Below are 13,090 nucleotides of genomic sequence, written 5' to 3'. Positions count from 1 at the left end.
AGAAATATTTTGATGGATGACACCAGGGAAATTTATGTAACTTTGGTGTTGTGCAAAGTATTTTATGATTTATTGAAGCTTATAATGCTAAGTAAATCATTTTAATTCTGTTAATGGATCACACATTACGATTTTCCTCTAGTTTTAATTTGTTAACTAAATTTGCCTATTGGCCCAATAAATTGTCATGGAAAGAGTAATTAGAGAAACACCATTATTAATAATCTTTATCTTAACAAAATTACTGTAAAAAGTTGGAAAAATTAACAATTAATTGTTTTTTAGTGTACTTTAAATTATTCTTTGATTAGGTTACTCATGTTATTTCTGAAATGCTGTATTGTTATGTAAATCTGATTGATAACATAAATTGATTGTATTTCCAATAAAAATGTTGTTGAAATTAACACCTATTTTGAACTGTACCCATTAGTCATGTTTACAACTACTTCTTATAAACCAAACTTTAATCAAGTTGGAAAATCAATTTTTTTTAAATCTACAGGTAACGTTACATTTCAATCAAATTTAGCAAGCGCTCATCACAAAGTGATCTTAATGGGTTTGTACAACAAAAGGTTTACCAGAAAGATTGTACTATATCACCAGATTTTAAAATTTAATTTTTACAATCAACAACCTGCTTGGTTTTAGAGAAAAACAAAATCAGAACAGTAAATAAATAGAAATTTATTATTACAAAGCTTCATTTTCAAACCCAATTCCATCACACTCAATAATGTTTCTATCTTTGTCTTGGGGGTGAATTGTGAATTTAGCCTGAAAAAAAAAACATGTAGTTAATTAATGGTGGTGAGATGCACAGAGAAGTAAGCAGAGGGAACATTCAATGGTTCACTAAAGTGGTGTCTAGCACTAATGCTGCTGTCTAGGGCAAAGTCTAACATAATCCTCCTCGCCCTCATGTACTACAACGCTCACAGTGGAGGAAGAACTTTTGCGATAGGAATTTCTGCACAGTGCTTGCCGTTTTATATAACAAGCTTAACTTTATTGTGTAGGTGCCATTTCATAAAATTACAAATTACAATACCATTTGTCCCAATCTGTTTTGAATAAAAAAGTAACAAGAAATTAAAATTTAGTTTTTGTAAACTTCATATAATATAATCTCTTAACTTCCACTGATCCATTATCAACTAGCTAAAAGCTAATTTTTACTCTTTTCACATTTTCAGCCACCATTTTGGAAGTATTTATTCTTTTTTAAAGTAAATGTAGGACAGTGATATATATAATTTTTTTCACGCACAAAACCATGTCACATTTTACACAATTTTAAAACTATAAAATCGCTTTGAAAGCTTTAGTTTCGGTGTTTCAATTTTTGTCTATAAAGTAAAGTAAGTAAGAAGTTACTTGACAAAACTGGAGCAGGGCTTCATTTTAAAAGCAGTTCAGATATGAGAAATGGCAAATAGAAAAAGTTTCTAAATGACATTTTTAATACACATTACACAAACACTTTTCTCTTAGCCCAGATATCTTTTGTAAGACATACCTTTGTCATAAGTTCGGCCACATATATAGCAGTCTTGGTATGTAACGTAACTGGTCCACACAGAATGCGAGATTTGCCTTTAGCTAGAGCCATGAGTATTATCATCTATAACAAACATGTTCTCTGAGTCGCTTGTGGTGGTCTTGAGTTGCAATTGGCCAGATTTAGCGTGAGTTGACAAAATTAATTTTTATTGGTAAGGTTAAAAACATACTGTACATAAATGGCCAGTTTGCCAAGCACAATGTGCATTGGATTTTGTCATAAAATTTTAAACGGCACCTTTTCTTCTGCAGAATTCTTTAAATATTGCAAGTGTGACTGCAATATAAAATAAAGTGGTTATGAAACACTGCATAGTATACAACAAACAATTAGGCAACTCATGTCACAGCACATGCCTAAAATAAATTGGCGATTGACAAGATTTGAACCTCAACCTCCATGACAGAAGCCATTCTCTAAACACTAGACAAAACACATCACATGCAATGAGAATATACTAAAAGCAGTGGATAAAAGAGACAGGAATAAAAAAAAACACTCTATACGTAAAAAAAAGAATAAAAACCAGATTGATCATAGGCTACAGTTGATTTTTTATTTACCAAAGCTAACTTTTTGAATGGCCCTCGAATGTGACAGGTGAAGTAAGATAAGTTGTTTGTACCTGATCTTGAGAATGTTCATCCACGCAGATCTCTAATGATATAGACTTGTCCAGTTCCTTGGCAGCTGCCTCGCCAACTATCTCAGCTTTTACGTCCCGTTTTCCCAGAGCTGTCCCTGCATAGATACAACCTGTCGTTGTCTCTCCAAATATGCTGTAAAATGTAATATTTGTATTTTATATCATCTCACCACAAAGTGTTATTATACAAGATTCCAAAACTAAAATTCTTTAGATGGATTTAGTTTTTTCCCCCTTGCTGAAAATTATGCTGTTTATAAATTTGCATTTTATGTGTGTATTACCTAAATATACCAATTATTCATAAATAGTGTTGTTTTAAGAATAAGAATCTGTATTGTCATTTGAACATTTTACAATGCAATAGGGTTCATTATTTTGAGAATTAATTGCTACATAGTATTACAATATAATTAAATAATAGCAAATAAAAACTAAAGATCAAGTAATTGATTTAATTATTAAATTAAGCTGGCCTAGTTTAAAATCTGCTAATGGCAAGGTATGTGATGAGTGATTAATTAGATAAAACTTTAGTAAAAATAAAATACATTAAAAATAGAACGAACCGTACTAAATTATAATAGTAGCTTAACCTGTGCTATACAAAGATGAATGAGCATACAATTACAAATATAGTCAAGTACAGTTACAAATACAAGTCATAAATAATTACCTTCTACCGCGGCTACACCACTCATCCACCTTTCAGTGTTACAATTTAGCCAGATAAAAAAAATGTGTTTGTGTTTTTGTAAGTGTTATGTGTACATGATGACAACTCTTCACAATCTCTAGATTGAAGAGGATTTATATTTTATCTTTTACTTAGTACTTGGTCAACTTAAAAATGAACATTTTGGGTTCCTAACCTTGGTCGCTGGACGAAAACGGACCATTGACTGCACAACAAGAAAAAAACTTTTGATTTGTAAAAAATGTGACCCAGAAGCTAAACATGTTTATAGTTGATTGTGATTGTACATGTTAATATAGACCACTAAACATTGATGCCGTGTTCCAAGTGTAGCTCGTCACAGCATTTCTTGTTTTGGAACCGCTCTGCTAACCCACTGGCCCTTAAGTAATTCGTAAAATCTCATCTGCAAGCGCAAGTGTCTCACAAGCTTATGGTGGCCATAGTCGAGGCCGTCCAATGGTGACATGGTGGGCTAAGTTGACAAACATGTTACAATAACGAGTATAGCACTGAGGTTTTTCTACGTTGTTTATATTCCCGTACAATACATAACAATGCATAATCAGCTTACTATGGCCGGTATCAGGGCTAATAAACGGTTCGGTATCTGACTTGGATGAAGTTGACGGCATTTATATATATAAATAGCGTCTTTATAATATAAATAATAAATGATTTCCAATCTCATTCAATTCTTTAAAATATTCCTGCAGTTGTGAAGATGTGGCACCTGATGATAAAATTGGTTACAAAATAGGAATCTTAACAGGATCCAGGAAAAATATGTGCAATAATCAAATAAACACCTCTTGTTAACTGGGTGAAGATATCTTAAGATTACCAGTTTTAGTTTATGATTCTCAAACAGACATGTAGATTCTAAAGTTAACTTACTAAATTCCAGATCCAGTCCCTACGGCAGTGTCTTGCGATTCCTTACGTTGTTCAATACAAGGTGTAACGCTACGCCACCTTCTTGAGAGAAAAGACTCAGCACTTTGCGCCATCAGTTTACCCACCTAAATCAATTAAAAGAATGAAACTCGATCCTTAAAATAAGGAAGCTTAAGGTTTATTTTACCTACTATCAAACGATCCTGAAATATCCCTCGAAGGGGATTCAAACCTTGAGACGACTTTTAACTGTTTAGTCATGGTTTTAGGTTTGTTGATGTACTCATGAGTCAAGGTACTCTTTGAGTTATAAAAAAAATATCAAAGCGTTCTTTATAGTAAAATTATTTTTGTTCTGTGAAGAATAATGATTTAAATTGTTGGCTTTTAAACTCCAGGCTCGTGTGGGATTGTCTTGCTTCTGTGTCTGAGTTGGGTAGGAGAAATGACCTTACGCTTTGCTGGGTACCAGGACACTCAGGCATTAAAGGAAATGAAGCTGCAGACAGATTGGCAAACACTGCCTCTGCGACATCATTGTTAGGCCCGCAACCCTTCTGTGGCATCTCACGAAACAGTGTATGTTCTGTGATTGCGTCATGGGCCAAGGAAAAGCATCGCAAACGCTGGGTCGATGTTCCCCTTCTTAGGGTCAGCAAGCTTACTCTGTTTAGGCCTTCCAAAAAGGTTGTCTGTGACCTCTTGAGACTAGACAGACGAAGAATTAAATTAATTGTTGAACTGATAACTGGTCATGGAAGATTCAGGAAACATCTACAACGGATGGGCTTATATGATGGTGAACCGATCTGTAGGTACTGTGATAGGTCAGAAGAGACAGCTGATCACTTACTCTTTGATTGTAATGAGCTCTCTGACGCTAGATCGACAACTCTTGGAAATATGGCTAGAGGTAGATTTCTTCCTGAGGATGAACTAATTGGGAAGCTACAGGCATTCATTGGGCGCCTCAACTTGTAGGTCAACAAGAAAGCAATTAAGTATCTGGGGTGCGCAATAATTCGATTTCGGATGAAGTGCTTTAAGGTCTCGACCTGCCCCTGTTAGATAAGATAAGATAAGATTGTTGGCTTTGAATTTTAGAATCAGCTTACAAGTCACGAGAATTGGCTTACTACTAGTGTAGTAGGATTAGTTCAACCAACTTCTAGTTCTAAATCATTTACTATAATAATTCTTGCATTAGGTCCCGAAAACTCATTCTTTCTCTGCTTTACATTATTCTCTACATAAATTGTCTACTAAATTAAGCTTGTTTGTCAGTAAAACTAATAATAAACTAACACAAATGCACTTCATAAACGTAAACATTTTATGAAGTGCATTTGTGTGAGTTTATTATCAAATTACCACTGCACTGAATATAAAAACACTCAGGCACCAATGTTAAAGTCTTTAACTTTCTGGACTGCCCCTGGGTGATAGATATTATATGTGATGGTAAAAGTGATTATTTTAAATTGTCGTGTAACAGATTGTGTGTTGACCTACTACAAGAGGGCAATTGCCAGCAGTGTAGGCTGAGCCCCAAATCCTCTTGATCGATCCAGGCTCCACCATTTCTACTGGACTCAGATGTTTCACAGGACTAATTTCTACTCTCAGCTTTCCTCCTCCTTTCGGATAGAACCCTCTATAAAATTGGAAATTATAGCGTTAAATTATGACATCCAGGACTAATATTTAGGAGGTTTTGTTAGTACAGAAATAAAAGCAAACATAGGCTCTTACTTTCATAAAATATTAAAAAGTACATAATCAAAGACTATTGTATATTTTTTAACGTATATATTTATTGGCTGACAGTTCTCAAGATAAAATATGCAAGACTAAATAAACAGTATCAGCAATCTGACACATACTTTCTCCTATAAGGGACTATAACATACTAAATTTTTATCAAAATCGTTCAGGCAATTTTCGATTCTGTTATTTTATGGGTAAATCACTATTAAAAATCAAAATTGAAAAAAAATTCTTGGAGCTTCCACTACCTACACAAATTTCATCAAAATCAGACCACAGGAGTCGTCTGTAGCTCTGTTCTAATTCACACATACAGACAGACACACACACACATATCACTTCGAAAACCACTTTTTTGGGTTCAGGGGGACCCAAAACATATATATCCACTACAAATCTCTCACTCAAATTTATAAAAAACAATGCTTTCTCCATGTGTATAGGGGGGGAAAAGAAAAGTGTTACAAACCTGTAAACTAGAGGCAGTTAACTTATCTACTTTTATGTTTTATCATCCTATACGTATGATTTGCAAAACTTACCTTAAAATCAAATCATAGTTGAAAGAAGCTCCAAATCTTTTCAACAAGGCAAGGAACACCTAAACAAATTTAAATAATCACGATCACATTATAAAATTTAATTCAGTAAGTCGAGAGCTTGTTACATTATTTATAATAAAATAATCAATGGTAATAACAGTGGCGGCGGAACCAGGGGGTCAGGGGGGTCAGTTGACCCCCCTGAAATTTTAGGAAGGGTCAGGGGGTCAAGGGTCAGGGGTTCATAAAAAAAATTAAAGATATAAAGCATTCTGTACTGTATACGTTTATTTTTTCAGCCCAAGAAGAAAAGTATAAGTAGGCCTAATAACAGTTACTGAAGATAAGTACAAAGATAAACAATTTAGTTATTAATAATAATCTATTACATTTATTATGAAGGGGCTTAATACTCACAAAACCTTATAAAAGTAATAAGTAATTTCATTGATGTTCATGATCGTATGGAATTTTGGAGAGTTAATTCCTGGAGAGTTAATTACTGACTTGGACAAGAAAAAGCTTACAAGCCAATTAAACCGTCTACAAGATTTACCAAAAAAGAAGGAAGTTAAAAGTGTACGTGATTTAGTTGTGACTTTAAATAGTGAGCCTCAAGAAAACAAACGATTTTTGTCTGAAGTAATAAAGGTTGTCAAGTTACTGCTTGTCTTACCAGCGTCTGCAGCAACTGCAGAAAGAACCTTTTCTTGTCTTCGTCGCTTGAAAACGTGGCTGCGTTCCACGATGACGCAGAAGAGATTGAACCATCTTGCCATCTTATCCGTCCATAGGGACATTGAATGTATTGATGATAAGCACATTGCAAGAATGTTTGTCAATAGAGTTGAAAGTCGCTGTGCAGTTTTCGGGAATTTCAAAGGCTGAAGTTCAAGTTAGGGCCTACTGAAGTTTCATCAGCAGAAGTTTAAAAATCTAGTAAACTTGTAGTAGGCTAATATCTTGAGATTCTACTGTGGGATTTTACTTATTTTCGCAATAATTCATCAAAAAGGTTTTGTATTTCTTAGTAATTTTATGTTGTGCCAATACAATGTTTGTAATGTTTTTTGTGTAAACCATTATTTAGCCCCAGTGGACACACTTACTTGGTTATACCCTACCGTCTTACTTTTGTGATTAACTATAATCAAGCAGCCAATTTTAATTTAACTTATTATTAATTCAGTTTTGAGGGGGAGGGGCAGGGCCTGCCGAAATTACGCGAACACATAAATCCCTAGGGCTTAGAGCTTGTTTACTCTTCTCTGTCATCTGCAGCAACTCATTGCTGACAGCTTTAGTAAAATCTGGGCACCAGTACTTCATTTTTTGTTTGTTTGAGATGTGTGTGTATTATTTATTATAATGTTTTTATAATGAACAGAGTAGCGTCTTTGTTAAATTGTAAATTTTCTTTGTTACTGCTTGAACAAAAATGTTCTTCAGGTAGCCTAAAAACACGTTTTAAGGCTTTTATTTTTCAAAATTTTTCCCCGGACCCCCCTTGTCCCCTGGGGGGTATTCCATACCCCCCAGACCCCCCGGATGTGGACCTCCACCATAGGCTTCTGACCCCCTAACTAAAATTTGCTTCCGCCGCCCCTGGGTAATAATATTATAGTCAGGCCCACATGACAAAACCTATTGACAGGTCAACTTGGAAACAAGAATGAGTAAGTATTGGTTTAACCATAGGTAAAACATACTCAACCATAGGTGTATATTTCTCATAGGGTGTATTGTTTTTTTACAATCGTGATGGAAAATGTCCGCAATAAACCTTTGAACAACATTAACTCACCATCACCAACAATGAACTTCAAACAAAGGAAAACATACTCCCTTTAACTTATTCACCCAATAATCAATGTCACAACAAAACTTGTTAAATTACAGATTTCAAAAAATCAAGAGGGATTAGGCTATAAGAAGAACGTATAAAGAACTCAACCGTGATTTGCTGGCTGATCTACAGTAGAACCTCTGATATCCGGCCTACGTTTTATCGGTCCTCGGTTTATACTGCCACATCCTGTAAGCCAAGATGAAATTGTATATCCCATGGCTTTGTTACCGCCTTCGGTACTTTCCTGTTAAAGAGAACATCCATTATTATCGATGATCTTTTTTGATAAATCGATATTTTATTTGCCGATATATTGATACATATAGATTTAGAATTCATTCATCAAACATCAAATCTCATTCAATTTTTAATGCCATAATAGCCCACAACAGTAGACAGGAAAAGAAAAACTACTTAAAGATAAGTATACATCACAATTCATTGTCGACCTATTTTCACTTGGTTATGACGGATGTATTTTTTTCTTCCGCCATCTTGGATCCGCCATTTTGAAATGTGATAAATTATTTTAAATATGAAGTTGGTGTTGTGACCCATCATTTTAAACTATGTTTTTATGCTGAACACAATGCCGCAATCCGTTTTTCATTTTCATATTTGGTTTTTGAAATATTGGAATATTTACTTCTTGTAGTTGTCAGCTGATATGTTTCAATCTAACAATATCGATATATCGGATTGAAAAATAAAATATCGATATATCAAAAATATCATCGATGATAATTAATGTTCCTTTTAACAGGAATGTACCCTGTCTTCTTTAAGACGCATAGTTGCACCCACTAGTCTACGCGACTGAAGCGCTCCTCCCTCCTACTGTATCTGTTTACAGACTATTTTATTTTTGACCTCACATCATTAGTTTAAATGATTTTAATTTAGAGTTTTTTTATATTAATTACTTAACCGTGTTTTCCTAATGGATACGTACATTTTCTATTGGTTTCACAAACAAGTGATTTTTTATAATTTGTTTACTTACAGTTGTAGTGTAGTCAATCTGAGGGGCCATGTCTGCATTTGTGCCACCCCGCAGATCCAGTACTGTTTTTCCTGACGAAAATAGTGCACAAGGCAACAGCAGCTGAACTAGCAAGCTTATACTTCTGTAATATAAAATTTTTATAACTTAAATGACATCATTTTATTTATGCCCTATTACCATACATCTTGCTTAGATAGTTCCAGAACTTTCTAGGCTGTTTTTGCATTGTAATTTACTGATTGCAGTGTTCCAATTCCTGATCCCCTTAATATTAAATTTAGGCCTATGTTTTTTTTTAGTGAATTTCCCATATAGGGAATAAGCTATTACCGTAGTACTCATGGTAAGACCTGGACCCGGGACCGATTAATTTTTCGTTTTGAGGTCCCTAGAGGCAAAAAACACCATCCGTTCAAATTCATATATATATATATATATGTGTCCGTTAGCGCGATAACTCAAGCAAAAATGATCCGATTTTGATGAAATTTGGTACAAACATGTAAACCTACATTTATTCGAACGAGTTCACAAACTAGCATAATCGGACCATGGGAACGGGGGTTTATGGGGTAAAAATGGGGTTTTCCCATTTTTGACCCTAAAAACAAAAAATTTTGCAATTTATTTCTAAGCCGTTTAGTAGAGCTTAAAAAACGAAATAATTTAGTATATTGAAGCACTGTTGCATGCCTAACGGTAACGGAGAAAATTCAAAAATAGTATAATTTAAAATTCTTGTGTTATTGTTATGGAGAAAATGAAAACTGTTGTAGTTTACTTGTTTATGGATGTATATTGATAAAATTTGGAAATTTTATTTATTTCATCCTATACTATTGACGAATAGTCAAAAATACTTTTTACCTTCCCCGTAGCAGCAAACCTAAGCACTCATTAAATCTAATGTTATTTAAATTGGGAATAAATGTGTCTTATGGAAATATTTTAGTAAAAATGTAATCAGACAAGTTGAAATTCGCTTAGTTTGCAGGTTTGCTGCGTCGGGGGTATTTTTAATTTGTATGGGCTCTAGTATCTACTCTTCAAAATAATTGTCAGAGGTAGCTATGGTGTTGGTACTATCTGCATTTAATTGTTAATTGTTTTAGTTATGTAGAATGGCTGGCTATTGTAGGAGGATTTAGTTGAAATAGCCAGTTTTTCAGTAAGGTCGTCTCTTAAAAACTAAGATGTGACGGCCAAATTAATCATAGAAGCCCAATTTCTTGTTTAATGTTGTTAACATTTAATAATTATTAAAATTCATAACAGTGGTACCGGGGGGGTCAGTCGACCCCCCTGAAATTTTAGGAAGGATCAAGGGTTCATGTAAAAAAGTTGAAGGATATAAAGCATTCTGTACGGTATATGCTTATTTTTTCGGCCCAAGAAGAAAAGTATAAGTAGGCCTAATAGGTCTATCAGTTACTGAAGGTTATTTACTCTCAGTTACGGTAACCAATTATGCCACAAAGTTTCAAACATTTTAAAGAAAAGAAATTACAAAATTTCTTACAAGACCTCAAACAAACTGGAAAGCATTTTGAACAAAAGGCCACAAATAAAAAATAAATATGAAAAATCCGGGGTACCGGTATATAAAATAGAAACATTTTAGCGTAACAGCGCTTGTGCTCCCCTCAGAGCCATCGTTATAAAATGCGAGGCCTGGGGCAATACATAGTTGCGATGCCTTGTTTAATAATGCTGTCAGTTTACGCTCACTAGTCAGTTAATTTCTGTTAAGTTGCATCACTTACCCAGCTGTGCCAGTGTCGCCTAAATACTCGCCAGGTTTCAGTTTGCCGGGCCTAAATGTTACTTCCATAGACCGCTGTTGGGCCCCTGTCAACTTACCATCTGTCATTTCCCTCGCTAGTTCCAAACCTTAAAAATCAAAATAAAGTAAAAACTAGTGGCCTGGCCAAGGAATATGATTTACCCTGTATAAAAAAATCCTTTACAAACACAGTGCCCATATTAAATTGGGAGCAGCTCTGGTCATTGGTGTTCAATAGTAATCTAAATACTATACAGCCGCATGTGTACCTGTATAAGATTGATTCAGGGATTATATTAGCCTCAAAAGTAGTATAGTACGTAACATTATGTATAGGCTATCTCCACCATTGAACAATTTAGAAGATATCAAATAGGACCGTTCTTACTTTCTTTAGAAGTTGAAATGTAGAAATTTTGATGTGCTCTTAGCTTTTTGGTAGAAAAAAGTTGAAAATGGTCTAACCTCAATGTCTGGAGAAAAAGTTTCCCTCGGACTCCAAATTGTTCAATTTACGCTTAATTTAGCCCCAGTATTGTTTGGTAAAAAGGATATACAATTTTATCTTCTGGCTTGGAAAGTAAACACCAGTAGAAAAATAGTTTTTTGATGATTTTTTTTTACTTTGTGGCTTAGCGCAAAAAATTCTTTTTTAAAATTCAAGATTAGCACATCAGAAAGTTCAGAGTTCTCTTATGAAATGGTGAATTATTTAAGTTAGGTACTGCTAAAGAAACTAATTTAAGGTACTCTTGAATCAAACCTTTTAAATGCTGGGGGCTGAGTCCAGGTTTACTTCTTCCGACTCGAATATTGAATATCCTCACAGGAATTCTTTGGAGTACACTGAACGCAATAGCCATTCTGAGCACTTGGCCTCCCTAAAATGTTACCAACAAACAATAATTATAAATATTCTTTATTCATAGGTGATGGAGGAGGAGGACCTATAAAAGATATTAGAACAGAGTCAAAGTACATTCGAGATCATAAGTTATCTTAAAGTATCTATAAAGGCGCCAACGTCTTAACAGGTACTTTTCGGTATACTGTACCTCTTTTGCCAATAAATTGTCTATAGTTATAGGTAGGCCTACATTATATGATGAGTGTAGTCTGATGAATCTGGTCAGTTCATCTAGGCTAAGTTACAGAAAGCTATACTTGGATAGCTGAGTGGTTATAGAACTCACCCGGTAATCAGAAAGTTCAATATAACCTAAACTTTACCTTCCTAATCCAACCTATTCCAAAACACTTTATAAGTTACTACTGATTTGTCTGCAAACGATTTGTTCAGAATTCTTAGTCATTCAGAAAAAACCGTTTCGAATGAATCTATTCCATTGTGTATGGAGTCGGATATACCTAAACATGGTATGGTTGTTTGTTTGCTTTCCACAGTCCACATGTACGGACTCATCCAAACCACTATATTACTATCTAAACCGCCAATGGACCTGAAATTTGTAATTTTTATTTCAGTTTTATAGATACTTAGGAATCTTTCCGACAACAACTTATTGTATTTTCAGATTTGGCGTGCCAAAAACTGTAAGTAGACATATAAAAATGAAATTTTTATCATTGTAACTATACGGAACTTTTGCCAAGTAGGCTAAACTAATTTTATATCCCGTTACCAGGCGAGTACCCTACTGTAACTAGGTCTTAGTTACTATTCTATCATGCTATGCTAAACACATCACTTACCCCTTCCAACACACTGCCATCTATGTCCATTACGCCCTCCATAGCAGATGGTTGGTTTCTTTGAAAGGCCTAAAAATAATTTAAGCGTCAAAAATACAATTTTCTTAAAACTTAGGTGCGTTGCTCACACACCGACTTTGGACAACCGATTGTTTACCGGTAGTCCAAATTGACCGCTGATAGACGCCGGTAAAATGCCGATGAGCAGCTGGCCATTGCCACTACCCTACCACCGGTACCGGGGATGTGCCGGCGACGCAATGGCATAAGTGACTAAATACAAGCTTGCATACGCTCCGATTGTTTTCCGACCGTCTCTGCAGTTCTTGCTCCACCATCCTCCATACCAGACGATTGCTTTCCTACTACTTTTTGTATTCTGATGTTGGATTTAATTTTTCAACTTATCGTGGAGTTCGTCAAAGGATTTGATGTCATTGACATTCTGAAATAGTTGAAAAACTTACTGCTATCAAGCTTTAGTTTTTCAAAACATGTGTAAAATTTTTCCATGTTTTCTCTGCTTTGATTAATTGGATGAAACCAGAACTTACGTTCAATCCTACGGTGCTTAATACGTTGATACAATAACCAAATAACAAAAACTCTTTTAGGATTCGTAT

The 13,090-nt window shown here is 34.7% G+C and overlaps 1 protein-coding gene across 1 annotated transcript; it reads right to left on the bottom strand.

The window, feature by feature from the left end:
* Window positions 1-610: 610 nt before the first annotated feature.
* LOC128997025 (RNA 3'-terminal phosphate cyclase) lies at window positions 611-12,535 on the bottom strand. Its single transcript, XM_054422603.1, has 10 exons — window positions 12,468-12,535; window positions 11,518-11,635; window positions 10,735-10,861; window positions 8,969-9,092; window positions 6,117-6,175; window positions 5,320-5,461; window positions 3,808-3,932; window positions 2,193-2,346; window positions 1,523-1,627; window positions 611-780 (listed from the first exon to the last, which is right to left on the bottom strand). The coding sequence occupies exons 1-10, from the start codon at window positions 12,507-12,509 to the stop codon at window positions 697-699; spliced, it is 1,080 nt and encodes a 359-aa protein (XP_054278578.1). The 5' UTR covers window positions 12,510-12,535; the 3' UTR covers window positions 611-696.
* Between the last annotated feature and the right edge of the window lie 555 nt (window positions 12,536-13,090).

This window comes from Macrosteles quadrilineatus, unplaced genomic scaffold, assembly GCF_028750875.1.
Source record: "Macrosteles quadrilineatus isolate MER2022 unplaced genomic scaffold, UCM_ALF_1.0 Scaffold_6__1_contigs__length_79288215, whole genome shotgun sequence".
Lineage (NCBI taxonomy): Eukaryota > Metazoa > Arthropoda > Insecta > Hemiptera > Cicadellidae > Macrosteles > Macrosteles quadrilineatus.
This window is presented reverse-complemented; position numbering and strand designations above follow the sequence as displayed.